The sequence below is a fragment of the Pelophylax lessonae genome (genome assembly GCF_965119305.1).
Source record: "Pelophylax lessonae genome assembly, chromosome: 2".
Classification (NCBI taxonomy): Eukaryota; Metazoa; Chordata; class Amphibia; order Anura; family Ranidae; genus Pelophylax; species Pelophylax lessonae.
The window spans coordinates 619,977,749-619,995,078 of record NC_138769.1 but is presented as its reverse complement, the minus strand read 5'-3'; the positions used below and the strand labels follow the sequence as shown (position 1 = coordinate 619,995,078).

General features: G+C 47.0%; 1 protein-coding gene across 1 annotated transcript in view; it reads right to left on the bottom strand.

Annotated features, from left to right (window-relative positions):
- The window catches only part of IFT88 (intraflagellar transport 88), a 154,925-nt gene that overhangs the window by 52,313 nt on the left and 85,282 nt on the right, over nucleotides 1–17,330 (bottom strand). Inside the window, exons 19-20 of the mRNA XM_082245252.1 lie at nucleotides 13,613–13,763; nucleotides 2,596–2,711 (exon numbers count right to left, since the gene is read on the bottom strand). Of these exons, the coding sequence (XP_082101378.1) occupies nucleotides 2,596–2,711; nucleotides 13,613–13,763 (267 nt within the window). The remainder of the gene's footprint in view (nucleotides 1–2,595; nucleotides 2,712–13,612; nucleotides 13,764–17,330) is intronic.

Genomic DNA, 17,330 nt, shown 5'->3' with positions numbered 1-17,330 from the left:
TATCAGTGCTGCCTTATCGTGGCAGCTTCATTATTGCCCATCAGTCAACAGTGCTGCCCCATCAGTGCCCATCCTTGCAGCTTATCAATGCCCATCAGTGCAGCCTATCGATGCCCATAAATGCAGCCCATCAGTCTCGCCTCATCAGTGCAGTTTATCAGTGCCCATAAGTGCAGCAAGGGTTGTTTGTTCAGCAGGGATCAGCAGGTGAAACTCTGTCTGTTGTAAATTACCACCTCCTGGACCGGTGGTGATATGGAGTGCTGGCAGGGAGCAGGGGAGGAGGAGGAGGACCCAACCTCCATAGGCAGGACAGACTCGAGGTCTGTGAGACCCCTCCGCCCACATCAAAACATGGAATTTGGAACACGGAATTTCGAATTCGGAACACAAAATTTGAAATGAGAAACATGAAATTTGGTATTTTGAATACACAATTTGAAATTCAGAAAATGGAATTTGGAATTCGGGACACAGTGTAGGGAATTTGGAACACAGAATACGGAATTTGGAACACATAATTTGGAATTTACACTTCAGAACACAGAATGCAGAATTTGGAATTCAGAACACAGAATACGGAATTTGGAATTCAGAACACAGAAAACGGAATTTGGAATGTTAACATTATTATACATGTTATACTTACCTGCTCTGTGCAATAGTTTAGCACAGAGCTGCCCTAATCCTCCTCAGGAAACCACATGCTATGGAGGCACTTGTGCGTGCTCGCTACTGAGGCGGTTCTGTGTGTCCATAAGACAGAAGAGTGCAGCTCAATTCCCCCCCCACCCTGGCTCCCTCCTCACTGGCTGCGATTGACAGCAACAGGAGCTAATGACAAGGGGACAAGAGCCTCCTCCTGACAACCCTGGGCGGTGGTAGTGGGGGTCTGCAGCCCCCTTTAAGAAGTAAGCCCTCAGATCCTGGCCTACATTGTTGCCCTACCCATTCACCTCCAAAAAAGCAGTGTAGTGTAAATAAAAACAAGAGATGGTTTTTGACAAGTCCTTTAAAAAAAAAAAAATGTTTCCCCCCGTTGTTGCTCCAACGTGTCTTCTTCCTCCAGTCTTCTCCCTCCGCTGCTGTCTACTCCCTCCAGTGATGTATTCTTCCTCTGATCTTCTCCCTTCGCTGAGATCTTCTCCACCACTGGCTCCCATCGTTGTGCCTGCTTTGGCCTCTGCCATTTCTTATATAGCCATGGGGCGTAGACTGTAGGTGATATCACCAAGAGTCGTCATTGTAACGTCACCAGATGGTCATGCCTCATAGTTATATATGAACTGCCAGAGAATGGAGCTGGCACAACGATGGGAGCCAGCGTGGGAGGAGTGGGTCAGCAGCGGAGAAGACAGCAGTGGCTGAGGAGACAGCAGCAGAGTGAGAACACCAGGGGAAGAACAAATCACCGGAGGAAGAAGACCTGCAGGAGGAACACATCAATGGAGGAAGAACATAACACAAACCCCCCATGTTGAGGGCAAGTGGCCTGGTATCATCCAGGATAGGGGGGAAGTGGCCTCGTAAGGTCAAGGAGGGGAAGGGGGGCGGGCTCGCTCATCTCCTCCTCTTTCCTGACCTGCCGGGCTGTCAGGTATGGATTTTGGATGGGACCCCACACCATTTTCTTTTTGGCGTGGGGTTTCCCCCCAAAATCTATACCAGACCAAAGGGTCGGGTATGGTTTTGGGGGGAACCACACGCTGTATTTCTTTTTTAAATTTTGGCATGGGATTTCCCTTTAAGATCCTCAGAGCACAAGTCTCATGCCACAAGTCGGATTATAACGACTTTCATTCAAATCAATGGGCTGAAAGTCAGATCAGTTAAGACGGCTCTCATTGGGAACCATTCATTTTGGCATGTCATGCAACTTGTGCTCTCTAGTAATTGTATTTAGAAGTGGAAAATAGAAGAGGCAGAGGAACACGGCTAAATGCGCATTAACGCCAATGCTACTAAAAGCGCATTCTTACAGCCACTGGCGTCGATACTGGCTTTGCAGCTCATTTTTTCTAACGCCCTGTGTGAATGAGGCCTTAGGACTAGTTTACACCACATACAGTGACTGCATTTTTCTTCACCAGATCAATGCAGGTCACTACAAGGGCATGTAGAAAACAATGCTTTTCTTTGTGCTTCATTCACACCACATTGTTGTGTATATGGGCGCTGCAATAAAATGCAACCTGTCTGCACATTAACACAATGCACAAGAACACACTTAAATGTAATTGAAAGTAAAATAAATTGTTAGTATTTCAACACTTCAAGGGACCTGTTATTTTACAAAGGTGACACGAAACTGCATGCAAACGTGCAAAAAAACACAGCACACATTAAATGGCCAATAACAAACAGGCATTTTTGATGTGCTGCGGTGAGAAAGGAAAAGGAAATATCAAGATTTGCACAAAACTTCAGATGACTGCATCTCTCTATATGTGTATGAGGAAGGGAGGAGCTGGATGAGGAACCTTCTTATACATACAGATTTACAATTTTGCTCTGGTACACACATAGCAAGAATCCCAGTCACTGTCCACCCAAAACTCATATTACATACTGGCCATGACTGCAAGCTGTACTTACTGTATAAGAGCAGCTCTTTCAAAGTACTTAATGGCTTTCTCACAAAACTGTGTGTCAATGTAGTAGGCTCCCAGCCACTGAATGACTTCAATGTTTGAAGGGAAATAGCGATATGACTGCAAGGCAAAAGAAACAGTTTCAGTCATAAATAACGTCTTTTTCTGGCACTTGTGGAAAATCTGAGCCATGTAAATATTTAAAGCGAAGCCTGCCAGCAATTAGTCACATATGAATGCAGCCAATGTATACTGGGTGTAAACCAGCCTGATGAAGAGGAATGTTTATGGTTCACAGGAATGGTAGGAATTATGCTCGGCTGTTTACCTGCTCAGTGGCACAAATATCCTGAGTGTAAGTGCAGATTTAAAACAACAGTGAAAATACAAGTACTTGTTACATTTACTAAAACCCCACTTACATGGCAGCAGTAGGCACTGCTCACATTTAGGGCCTGGTCACACCAGCAAACCACCCTGAACGCACAGCTGCTGGTGAGACACAGTGCTGATGCACCAATCGCAGTGCATTGCATGGTTCACTTCTTTTTTTTTCTCCACAGAACTTTATTGAAATACTTTTTTATTCACCACAGCGGTAATGGGATATGGTGGCCTAGGGTGTGTTGAGCTGAAAAAATTGGATTTTTGACTTACCGTAAAAAACATTTCTCTGATGTTCATTGATGGACACAGCTCCTGATTTTCCTAACCATTTAGTTATATTGCCCCCTATAGGAGTAGGACACTAGGCGGAAAAAAGTCTAACTACGCCTATGGGCAGTCCCAGGGGGTATACTCCCTCTCTCTGCTATAGGCACTCAGTTTTGTTACAAGTAGTGTCAGAAGAATTGCAACTCCACAGAGGGGTGGGTGCTGTGTCTGTCAATGAACATCAGAGAAATGGATTTTACGGTAAGTCAAAATCCCATTTTCTTTTTCGTTCACTGACGGACACAGCTCCTGATTTTCCTAACCATTGGGACGTCCCAAAGCAGTGTTAAACATGAAGGGTGGGAACAGCGAAAATAAACTCCCAAGGCTAACTAACTCACGCCCAGACGACGTCTTTTGATGACGAAACGTTGGGGACTCCAGACGTAACGTCCACACGCCCCCTTACAGAGCCGGCTGTTTATCGTTCTACGCTGCTTTTGGATACCCGCGGGATGCCACAACTTGATCCACGAACAGCTCATTGTTCATACCTGTTATATGCCTTCAAATAGTAAGTAGATCTTTTAAATACATTTTGCCTTTATACATTACGGGATTACGCTATGGGCCTTTATTTCTTTCTGCATATTCATGTATGTATGACGGAGTAACTAAGGAGTGCCTGAACTTGACATCCACTGACCACATTGGTATAACAACTTGCTGGGAGAGGCTGTCTCATTCAACTGAGTAGCCACAGAGTTTTGGTAAGCTGCTTGCCTTACTTGTGCACAGAGGTGTCCCCATCTTACACTTTTCCCTGGTGTCACCGGAAGGAGTTTTTTGTTAACATCCTGCATGTGGATTTATTTTATCTTATTTGCACCAATTTCTGGGACTGTAATCAATGTTTTGGACACTACCCCTTTTACGCCTTTGTGGTTTTTCCACTGTTTCACTAAAATATTGGATTTTTTCATTTATGTTTAGCGCTGCACTTTTTGGAAATATCAAGGCTAACTATAGCCCAGTGGTCCTCAACCCTGGCCTACAGGGCCCACTAACAGGCCAGGTTTGCAAGATAACTGAAATACATCCCAGGTGATATAATTTGCTGCTCAGTGATTGCAGTACTCTAGTCTACATCTCCCCAAGGTAATACTTAAAATCTGTTAGTGGGCCCTGAGGACCGGAGTTGAGGACCACTGCTATAGCCAACCAGGTAAACAGGAGCGCAACCAAAACAACTGGAGCTCACCTGAAAAAAACAATACACCCTCAAAGAGGACCAGGTCCTCTAAATAGCAGTCTGCAAAACCTTGCGGCCAAAAAAAGCATCCGCAGATGCCAACACATCCACTTTATAAAACTTTGGGAAAGTGTGCACCGACGACCACATGGCTGCCTTGCAAACCTGCGTCAATGACATCTGAGGACCGAAGGCCCAGGAGGCACTGAGCGCACGAGTACAGTGCGCCTTGAATGGGAAAGAAGGAACCTGACCCCTGATGAAATAGGCCTGAATCACGTCTGTCTGATCCATCTGGAAATGGTCGCAGAGGAAACAGACAACCCTTTTTCCAAGGCCCATCCGTGAGCACTAATAGTGAGTTTGACTTCCTAAAAGACTCCGTAGCTGCCAGGTATACCCTAAGTGCCCAGTCCACATCCAAGGCATGTAAAGCAATTTCCTTCGGATGTGTTGGCCTGGGACACAGGGAGGGCAACATAATGTCTTCATTCAAATGAAAACCTGAGGAAGGAACGACGGACAGGGGCGAAGAACCACCTTATCACTGTGAACCACCAGTAAGGTGAACGACAGGATAACGCCACCAATTCCGACACCCAGCATGCAGAAGTGAGAGCCACTGAAAATCCCACCTTTTGTGGGATAAGCAGCGTAAGCAGGGGAATCTTCAGAAGATTCTCAAAAGGAGGCTTCTGGAGGACTGAGAGCACCAAATGGAGGTCCCAAGAGGGCAACAGAGACCACACTGGAGGGGTCAAGTGCCTAACTCCCTGAAGAAAAGTACACACCAGGGAGTATGTGGCCAAGTGTAGTTGAAAGAAGACTGATAAGGCCGACACCTGACCCTTGATAGTACTCAAGGCCAGTTTTTGCTCAACCCCCCCAGTTGAAGGAAGGCAAGGATACGAGCCACCAAAAAAGAGCGAGGATGAACCCCAAGAGACTCACACCACCCAATGTACGTCTTCCATGTACAATGGTAGATCTTCCTAGAAGTAGATTTCTTAGCTTTTAACAGCATTGGAATCACAGACAAACCTCTATCCATCAGCACCTGGCGTTCAACAGCCAAGCCATCAAAGCCAGCGACTGTAAAGCTGGATGGATAATTGGTCCTTGGGACAGCAGATCCTCCCTGAGAGGAAGCTTCCAAGGAACGTTGGTGACCAGCCGCACCAGATCGGCGTACCAAGCCCTGCGAGACCAGTCCGGGGCCACTAAGATGACCGGAATCCCTTCTGCCTCGATCCTGTGTAGAAGTCTTGAAAGAAGCTTGAGAGGAGGGAAGGCGTAAATAAGATGAAACTGACCCTACGGGGCCACCAACGCATCTGTGGCGTCTGCCAGAGGATCCCGTGACCGAGCCACAAATCTCTGCACCTTTCTGTTGAGCCGAGACACCAACAGATCCACCTCAGGAATGCCCCACCGGAGACACAACTGATGAAACACCTATGGATGAAGGGACCACTCCCCTTGGTCCAACGCCTGCAAGTTTTCCACCCCATGAATGTGTATGGCGGAGAGGACTGGAACAAAATGTTCTGCCCACCTTAGAATGCCGGCTACCTGCATTGCCGCCAGGACACTTCTTGTGCCCCCTTGGTGATTGATATGAGCCACGGCCGTGTCATTGTTTGATTGAATGTGCACTGGATATCCCTGAAGATGATCCGTCCAATGTTCCAGGCACAGTCTGATCGCTCAGAGTTCCAGGAAATTGATAGGTAGTCTGGACTCTTCCAGCGTCCAGCCCCCCTGAATAGAAATTTTGCTGAGGGCACCTCCCCAGCCAGACAGGCTGGCATCCATGGTTGTCACTGTCCAATACAAGGGGAGGAAGGATTTGCCCACCCGAGGCGCCGAAAAATGAAGCCACTCTATCAGGACTTCTTTCATTCCCCGGCTCAGCCGGATCTGATTGTCCAGAGACTGCGGATCCTTGTCCCATTTGGCCAGAATTTCCCTTGCAAGGACCTCGTATTGGACTGTGCAAATGGAACTGCCTCGAAGCAAGACACCATCAGACCCAGCACCTGCATGCAAGTCCAGGGGGATGACCATCTGCTGGACAGCAGGAGACGAATTGAAGCCTGCAGTTTCTGGATTTTGTCCAGGGGAAGGAGCACTCTGCCTAAGGCTAAGTCCAGATTCAGACCCAGATATTCCAGCTTTGTGGACAGAACCAGAGCAGATTTTTGAAGATTCAGAATTCAGCCAAACTCCCTCAAGCTTGTATGGTGATTTCAAGATTGTCCACCAGAGCAGTAGGAGACTTTGTTTACAGAAGGATGTCTTCCAAGTAGTCTAGTACCATAATCCCCCATTGGCATAACAATGGTAGCAACAGGGCCAACACTTTCGTGAAGACCCAAGGAGCAGAGGTGAGACCAAAGGGTAATGCCACAAACTGATAATGCTCCTCTTCCAGGGCAAAGCAGAGGAAGCGCTGGAGACTGACACATATTGGAATGTGAAGGTGGGCATCCTTGATGAAAATCCCTTTGGACAGGGTAGGACCAGGGTCCTTGCTCTTAGTAGCCTGCTGAGGAAAGCTACTCTTCCCCCCTGTGAGACCTTTAATGATGTCATCCAGGGTAGCACCAATCAGGCGATCTCCCTGAAAGGAAAGATCAGTCAAGGCTGTTTTAGAAGCCTGGTCCGCAGACCAGCATTTGAGCCAAAAGACACGCCGCAGGACCACTGCCGAAACAGAGAGCCCAGCCACTAGGGGAGCCACATCCAAAGAGGCATCACAGATAAACTGCAGCCCCTGAACCAGCTGGTCTGCCAGCTCAGCAAAGGCAGGGGTGAGCTACTCCCCCTCCAGGTCACGGTGTAAAGGCCTAGCCCTTTTGGTCAGAGTCTGCAACACCAGGGCAATGGTGCCTGCCCGTCGCCCAAAAACCACCTCCACCTGGGACGCAAAGGACTCCAGGACTGCCATCAGTGCATCGATGGATGGATGGGACCCGGAGGGCCCTGCAGCCTCAGAGAGGGGATCAGGTGGGCATCAGGTGGGGAGATGTGCTCCAAAGACTCCATGAGTCCCCCAGGGTACCCCACAAAAAAAGTGTAAAACACTGCTAAGGGACACCCCCACCGCTCTGACAGCGCCACTTGGTTGCCAGTTACAGAGCACCAAATCAATCCTCAGCAGAGAGGGAGAGGACACCACCAGACTCCACCCAGCAGAAACCAGGCATTGCAGCCACCAGGAGAATCTGCACTGTACGTGTGGCGATCAGGAAATGACAGGAGCCAGAAGTCAGCACCAGGGGATGAGGAGGGGCTCCCACCGTCGAAATTGCCGTCCAAAGGGCTCCACGCTGTTTACTTTTTTTATTTTGTAACTTTATATTAAGTGTCACTTAATTTAAGTCTCAGACAGTAGTGCAGTGTGGTCCACTCCAATGATATCTTGTGCAATGTGATCCGATAAAATGGTGCCTGCATCATTTTATTACAGCTCACACAAACACAGTACATTGATGTGAACTATACCTATTGAAAGCAAGGCTGTTTGCCTTGTCCTTGTGCATGCACAGTTTGAGCCCAGCCTAGCTCAAAAGAATGCTTTTTTGAGGTTGGGTTTGACATTTGTGGACACGGGCCCTTATAAACCAAACATGTTTCGATTTCTGAAACTTTCCATCAGCTTTTGATTTAAAAAAAAGAGCTGCATAACAAATCTGGGCCTTTTGTGGTTTCCGCTGCAAGTGTCCAAAGGACTGAAACTGGGGTGAAGAGGATCAATTTCATTACATTGGTGTCATTGCACTCCGCAATAAAAATGGATTTTTGTAAAATCTTACCGTAAAATCCTTTTCTCTTAGCTCATTGACAGACGTAGTCCTCGGTGATGCAGCACCTTCGGGTTATGTTGCCTCCACAGGAGTAGGACTAGACAGGAAATGAAAAATGCTCTGGCCACACCCCAGGGGCAGTCCCCGAGGGTATATCCTCTCTCTCTCCGCCACAGCAAATCAGTTATGTCACGAAAGCAGTGCTTAGAGAATTTAACCCAACCCAACTCAAAAACAGAGGGGCGGGTACTACGTCTGTCAATGAGCTAAGAGAAAAGGATTTTACGGTAAGATTTTACAAAAATCCATTTTTCTCTATCGCTCATTGACAGACGTAGTCCTCGGTGATACAGCACCTTCGGGAAGTCCCAGAGCAGTATCACAAATGAGGGGTGGGAAAATGGAAATCAAATCCAAATCTAGAAGGCCCAACCGGTGCCAACTAGAAGTTTACAATGCTCATCCTTAATGATGAGACTCAACAAAAAAATTTTCAAACAGAAAAAAACCCTCGAGGTAGACCACCGGTCTCCTCAAATTGCGGCCTGCAAAACCTTGCGGCCAAATGAGGCATCCGCCGATGCCATCACATCAATTTTATAAAATTTTGTAAAGGTATGTACCGACGACCAGGTGGCCGCTTTACATACCTGGACCACTGACGCCTGATGGCGAAAGGCCCAGGAAGTACTGAGCGCTCGAGTGAAGTGCGCCCTAACAGGGAACGGAGGATTCCGACCCTTAATAGAATAAGGCTGTACCACCGTCTGACTGATCCATGTAGATATGGTCGCGGCAGACACAGGCAACCCCCTTCAAGGGCTATCCGTGATCACAAAAAGTGAGTCCGTCTTACGAAAACCACTTTAGGAAGGAAGGATGGATTCGGAAGAAGAACCACCTTATCCCTATGAGCCACCAGATCTGGGGAACGACAGGATAATGCGGCCAGTTCTGACACCCTGCGTACAGAAGTAATGGCCACCAAGAAGGCCACCTTCTGGGAATGTAAGCAAGGGAATCTCCCTAATATCTTCAAAGAGAAGTTTCTGAAGAACCGACCACACTAAATTAAGATACCAGGCGGTAAGGGTGCGCACACTGGCGGAGCCAGATGTCGCACCCCCTGGATGAAATTCCGCACCAAGGAATGATTAGCCAAAGGTTTCTTGAAAGAAGATTGCTAACGCCGAAAACCTGACCCTTGATCGTGCTCAAGGATAGTTTCTGCTCAACCCCTTGTTGCAGACAGACCAAAATTCGGGTCACCGAATAGGTCTGTGGGGGAAATCCAATAGATTCACACCATGCAATATAAGACTTCCATGTGCTGGAAGTCGCTTTCCTTGCTTTAACTGGAGGTAGGAATAACTGAAGCTGACACTCCCTTGTCCTTCAGTACCTGGGTCTCAATGGCCAGGCCATTAAGCCAGCGACTGTAAAGCAAGATGGCAGATCGGTCCCTGAGACCGCAAATCCTCCCTGAGAGGAAGTCTCCAAGGAGCGTCCGCGACTAGCCTCGCCAAGTCGGCGTACCAGGCTCGACGAGGTCAATCCGGAATTTCCAGAATAACTGGAATTCCCTCCACCTCTATCCTGCGAAGAAGTTCCCGCAGCAACTTGAGAGGATGGAAGGCATGCCGTAGCTGATACTGCCCCCATGGGGCGATCAGCGTTTCTGCTGCGTCCGCTAGAGGATCGTGGCGCGAGCTACAAACCTCCGCACCTTCCTGTTAGGCCAAGGTGCCAACAGATCCACATCCGGGATGTCCCAATGAAGGGACAGCTAGGGAAAAACCTCTGGATGAAGAGGCCATATGCGATTGGATCCGAATCGGGCTGCTCTAGAGCTGCTCGATCCAGTAAATCAGACAAAATCTGATCGCTCTCAGTTCCGATACCCTTATTGGTAATCTGGATATTATCGGAAGAAATGACTTCCCCTGGTTGAGCATCGGAGACTTCCTGGTCCGCTCGCTCAAACGGATCCGATTGTCCAGGGAATCGGAATTCTGATTCCATTAAAAAAGAATCTCCTTCAGGAGAATTCGGGTATGAGACTGGGTATACGGTACTGCCTCTAAGAAGGCCACCATCAGTCCCAGCCAATTGACGGACAGCAACATCCGTATCGTTGACTGAACCTTCTGGAGTTTCTCCGCAAGGAGAAACTCTCTTGCCCAGGATGTATCCAACCTTAGGCCCAGATAGTTCAGTCTCCTGGTGGGAACCAGGGATGATCTTTGGGAAAGCGAAAAAACGCTGATGTCCTGCGATGATGGGGATATAAAGATAGGCATTCTATATGTCTATGGACGCCAGGAAATCTCTTTGATGCAGGGAGGCCACCACTGTACGGATGGACTCTATTTCTTCCCAAGTCCAGATTTGGACGCACATTGCCCTCTTTCCTGGGCATTGTGAATAGGGTCGAATAGAACCCCTGAAACCGTTCAATGTTAGAAGGGAAGAATCGCACCGGTGGAAGTGATCGAAACTCGATCCTGTGTCCTCCAGAAACCGGTGAAGACATCCCCCCCCACCCCAGAGATGGGTAGGGGCGCATCAGGCTATATTCTTCAGGCTTGGCTGAGCCGGACTCTTTGTTTACCCGACCAGCGCCCTTTGAAACCCCTCTAAAGGGGCTTTGGAGGGTTTCGCCTTATCGCCCGCCTTTGCGGAACGAACAACTCTATATGAGCAGAAAAGGAAGGTCCTCGTTAGTTACGAGGTCTTTTTATCCTAACAGTCTGTGGCAAGACCGCAGGTGGTACCGTCTATCCTATAAATAGGAATTCCTCAAACGGATAGCACCTAGCCATGCGTTTGGAAATAACAGGGGTTGGTTTCAAAACGACCCCATTTGGGTAAAGGAAAATCCTTCGCCCTTTTGGTAGGCTAACAAGTACCAAAAAGGAATCTCAGTCTCAGTTACCTCTGCCGGTGTAACCTCAAGACTAAAGGTTTCCCGGACGGACACAACTAGTGCATCCACCACTCTTGTGCTATGGCGGAGGCAGAAACGTGCTCCTCACTGCTGAGGAGATATTACCTGAGACAACAGCCCCCTAAGAGGGACCTGCAACTGCATTGACCAGTTCCGAATCCGTATCTGAAGTATCTGACAAACAATAGGGGTAGGCGGGGGTCGCTTCTTGACCCCCGTCCCTGACAGGCCACCTCCACCCGGGATACCAAAGACTCCAAAACTGCCGATAATGCATTAAAAACAAGTGGGGTACTGGAGGGTCCTGCGGCCACCTTGAGGGGATCAGGTGGGGATACCTATGCGGCAGGGTCAATGATTATACAAGACACTTGCCAGCGACAAAAAATGACAAAGTAAAAAAAAAACTTTTTTTTTTTTTTTGTGTCCCCCAGTCGCAACAGCGCCCCTCAGTGTTACCTGCCTTTTTGGACCCCACAGAGAGAGAGAGACAGGCCCCAAGGCTCATCCCTGATGCACAGAAGTTTTCATCAGCTTGCTCAGTGCTTGTCTTGTTACAGACAGGAAGTCTTTGGCCCTATTTCCTGGGTAAAAGAGGCGGCTCCGCCCCTTAACACACCTGCCGGCTCCTCCCCCTGGCTCCATGAGGTGTTTGAGTCACCTCAAACATGGCCGCCCCCATGCTGGAGACACGAGGCTACACCAAAATGGCGGCCTCGTGCGATCTACCAGACAATGGCGGCGGCCTGCACAGAATAGCGGCATGTCTGCAGAAGGATCTCGGCCTCACAACCCTTCACCCTCATGGTGGTCAGCGTGGTCGGAGGTACCGGACCCTAGCGGGCCGTATGCGGTCCGTGGCCGTCAGGAGGCATCTGCTTAGCTGGAGGAATGATCTGGAATGCAGTATACATGTATAGACATCGCCCTGTGGCTACTGACAGGTAGGATATCTTATACTATCACAGTAAAGTTCTAGTACTGCCACTGACTACAATCATTTACACATTTTTACAATTAGATTGTCAGCTCCCAAACCAAGCCTCCTGGCTTCTTGTACACAAAAATCACACTCAATTAGGGGGATCTGTGACATGTTGTAGGATAGAGGGGAACCCATCCTTACCATTACAGAGAGGGGCCCGCGTTCACCACAAGACCCGTCAGGGGGAAAGGGGGAACATACTACTCACCATACCGGAACCAGGCGGGCGCCAACTCCTGACAGTACCCCTCTCCACCGAGGTAGGAGGGCTGTCGACCAATACGGGCGCCGTGACTCATGGTCTTTGGCGTTTCAGCGAGACGTTTAACTCGCAGGGTCAGTCCCCGTCCAGTGGGACTATGTCGCGGCCGACCCAGCGCGGAGCTATGGCCTGCACGCGCTCGTAGGCTGAACTGGGGTGACCACTGGATCTCAACATCCAGCCCGTCGCCCAGTTCAGCTTTCTTGCTTGAAGATCTCACAGGAACACTGGAGAAAAAAAGCTGTCTTAAAAAATTATTTTCTAAGAAAAAAATCCTGCCAGGACCAAAGATCCCAGCAAGGTATCTAGGTCCTTACTCCTGACTAGACAGAAAAAAACTGATTTGCTGTGGCGGAGAGAGAGAGGATATACCCTCGGGGACTGCCCCTGGGGTGTGGCCAGAGCATTTTTCATTTCCTGTCTAGTCCTACTCCTGTGGAGGCAACATAACCCGAAGGTGCTGTATCACCGAGGACTACGTCTGTCAATGAGCGATAGAGAAATTTTAATTTTTGGTTGCTCAAAACCAGGAAATCATTGACAAGGTTGGTGGGACACTGGTGGGGACAATTTAACACCATTTAATCATTCTGTTGACAGAAAATCAGAGTGTCCTGGTATGCATTATGTGAGAATGATTAGAATGCGAGGCCCTGCAAAGGTGAGAATTTAGCAAATTTGTGTAAAAAGGACACCAGATTCTCAAAGGTGCAATTTGAGGGGCTCTGGCATGTTTATAGTGAACAGAAAAAGCTTTGCCATTTGTTTTCTCTGGATTCGGTAGTTCCGGATCGGGACCAGGGGCTTGATGGTTCCATCCCACCCAGGATAATTACTATAATAAGGCAAGAGTGAAGAGGAACAGTGAACACAAGAGGCTTTTTGTAGTTTTCATACTAGCGCACCCTGGTGTTCTGGGGTCCCGGGGTGCTATAAAAGAAAATAAAACCGGATCTGCCAGATATTTAGCATAAGTACAATTTTTATAACTTCATTCTCTCCACGGGTTTATTTTTGCAATTCCAGGATGAAAAGCAAAAGCCTATGAATGGTATATCCCTTCATGCTGTATATGTTCTTGTGCTATCTGTACATGTGAATAAGATACCTACCTCACAGTAGTACTGAAAGGCTTGTGTTTTGTCACCCTCTGTATCATACAACTCGCCAAGTTTAGCCAGTGCTTGTGAATCAGTAGGGACTATACTAATAAGCTGCATTAGCCATTCTATTGCCTGATTTGGATCCTCAAGCAATTCATACCTACACAAGCTAAGTTAAGGAAAAATAAACATTAAAACATGATATAAGACAACTTCACAACTTGTAACACAAAAAAAACATTTTACATAAGTGGATCTACCCAGAACTCCCCACCATTTCTTTGTTTAAAGGCAAACTCTCTTATGTTTTTTGCATGGAATGGGTGGAGGCCTCCCTGCATAAGGAGTCACGGGTGCAAAAATTTTCTGATTTCTGGGCATCTTTCATTCAAACCTAGCCAACAGATACCCAACAATCGATAGTACATCTGTTTCAATATACCCAATGGTTTCAAACCAGACTGTTTACCAATGACCCTCCAATTGATATCCTACCCTCCACTAAAGCCCCTTGTCTTTCCATCATCTGCAAGTTGTTAGACTGCCATTAGACTTTTTGTTTCTTAATGTCCATTCCTTGACCAAGCACTGATACCTGGTTCTCAAACTATACTGACAAACTGTATGCTGTCAATTTTGAATTGTTTTACTGGCAAAATGTTGTGGCCACTTTCATTGTTAACTGCATTTCCGCTTCAAAAAAAAAAAAAAAGGCCCTGTGTATAAATAATAAAACTAAAGAGAGAAAAAAAAGAGAAGTGGTTCCAGATATCACAGGTATACACAAATGGTAGGCATGTCTTGCTTGCATTTGGGATTACACCACTGCTTTAAATATAGAGCATGTATAAAACGAGCAATACAAATACATCAGTAGTATAAAGAGGAAGAAGTTGGTGGTATCCAGAGACTGATCAATGTAATGAGGAGGCAACGGTAAGAAACCAATACGGATTCTCTAATACTGATAATACCTTTTTAAAATAGTTTTTACGTTTTGGAAATAGAGGGGGGGGGTTAGGTTACAATATTTTTCAGGTTTTTATGCTGTCTAGGTTCTGTATGAAGAGATTTCCACTAAAAATCAGACTACCCCCAGATGAAACAAAAAATGCTGTAAGTTGTCATAAAAAGTTTTTTTTTTGTATTTCAAATAAAGAAACTTGATAAAAACGAATTAAAAAAAAAAATATGTATTGCTCCCAGTTAGATAAATCTCTGCCAACCGTTCTGGTAACAGGGACAAGAAGCAGCATTGGTGCTGCTAAACCCTGACACCTTCAATAGGACAATTGAAAAGAATGACAGCTCCCATATACAGCTTTTTCCTCTTTTGCTGCTGATACTTACCTTACACACACTCTCCTACATCATTCCAATCACCTGCCAGATCCCTGGAAAATAAAGAGTACTTTTGGGAATAGGGGTACACGTGGGCCACTTATGTAGAGCACTGTTGAGTACGTACAGTGATAAAGGGTATAAGCTCTATGTTAGGTCTGACACAGCCCCACAGAGATCGTACATAGGGATCTTAATATACTGTAGGACTCTGGCAAGAAGGGCTACAGGGTGTGCATGTATATGCTGAGTAGAAGGTCTGCCAAGAGAATGTAACAATACGTGGGAGTGGTTCCGCACTATGGACAAAAAAAGGGATATAAACAATACGTATATATGGCTGCTGTCTCCAACTAAACTACTACCAAGGTAGAGTCAAATTTATTAGGAAATTATAGAGTGGATGTGGCGCTGCATTTAAAGTGATACTAAAGTCAAATTTTTTTTTTGCTTAAAAATAACAAACATGTTATACTTTTACAGTTGGTTTTGCACAGAGCAGCCCGGATCCTTCTCTTCTCAGGTCCCTCTTCTGTGATCCTGGCCCCTCCCTCCTGCTGTGTGCCCCCACAGCAAGCAGCATACTATGGGGGTAGCCAAGCTGAGCCGCAGCTCTGTGTGTCCATTCAGACTCGAAGCCACAGCTAGGCCCGCCCCCTCTCTCTCCTCATTGGCTCACTGACTTTGATTTACAGCAGTGGGAGCCAATGGCGCTTCGCTGCTGTTCAGCCAATGAGAAGGGAGACTCCCGGGCAGCCGAGTCTCTCCTGCAACATCGCTGGATATAGATGGGCTCAGGGAAGTAATAGAGGAGGCTGCTGCACAGAGAAGGTTTTTATCTTAATGCATAGAATGCATTAAGATAAAACAACCTTCTGCCTTTACAATCACTTTAAGGTGAGAACGGAAAAAATGGGCTTATATGTGCTGCAATGTATGCCTCAGAAAAATACAAACGTGCAAAAGACAAATGTGTAAACAAATGACCAGTGCTACCCTTACTTGGTCAAAGTATTACATACATACAATATATTGTCAAAAGTATTGGGACACCTGCCTTTACAAGCACATGAACTTTAATGGCAACCCAGTCTAAGTCCTTAGGGTTTAATATTAACCACTTGCCGACCGCCGCACGACTATCTACGTCACTAGCTTGTGAGGGTCTAGGGAGCGAGCGCGCGCCGCCGGAGGCGCGCTCCCGCGTGGTCACGGACCCCCCCGCGCGTGTGACCGGCGGACCCGATGTCCGCCGGTCACTCTGCGATCGGCGGGGGAGAGGGAGAAAGTCAGGCGGCTTGTGTAAACAAGCTGCCTGTCATTCTCCCCTGTGTATGAAGGAGGATCATACGGTTCTACTATGTAGAACCGTTGATCACTCTTCATACATCTGAAGCCACAGCCAATCACAGTAGAAAGCACGCCCCTAGGGACACACATAGCCCCTCCCTTTCAAAAAAAGTTAACCCCTTCACTGCCAGTGTATTTTTACAGTAACAGTGCATATGTATAGCACTGATTACTGTAGAAATGTCACTGGTAACCCCAAAAGTGGCAAAAATGTCAGTCAAGGGTCCGATCTGTCCGCCGCAATGTCGCAGTACCGCAAAAAAAAAAATCGCAGATCGCCGCCATTACGCGTTAAAAAAAAAAACCAACAAAAATGACAAAAATCTTTCCCTTTGTTTGTAAACGCGATAACTTTTGCGCAAACCAATCAAAATACGCTTTTTGCGATTTTTTTTTTACCAAACATATGTAGCATAAAACAAATTGGCCGAAAATGTTAAAAAATTTAGATTTTTACATTTTTTTGGGGGGGAATTTCATATAAAAAAATGTGAAAAATATTGCTATTTTTGCAAAATTTACGCTCTTTTTTTGTTTATAGCGCGTGATCAAAAAATCGCACAGGTGATCAAATACCACCAAAAGAAAGCTCTGTTTGTGGGAAAAAAAGGACGCCAAATTCGTTTAGATACAGCGTCGCACGACCGCGCAATTGTCCGTTAAAGTCACGCAGTGCCGAATCGCAAAATACCCCCTGGTCAGGAAGGGGGTAAAATCTTCCAGGGCTTAAGTGGTTAAGTTGGTGCACATTTTGCAGCTATAACAGCTTCAACTCTTCTCGGAAAGCTGTCCACAAGGTTTAAAAAGTGTGTCTATGGGAATGTTTAACAATTCTTCCAGCGCCTCTGTACGGTCAGGCACTGATGTGGATGAGAAGGCCTGGCTCGCAGTCTCCGCTCAAATTCATCACAAAGGTGTTCTATCGGGTTGAGGTCAGGACTCTGTGCAGACCAGTGAAGGGGCCATCCTCACACTGTTCTGACAAAGTTGGGAGCATGACATTTTCAAAAATGTCTTGGTATGCTGATGCCTTAAG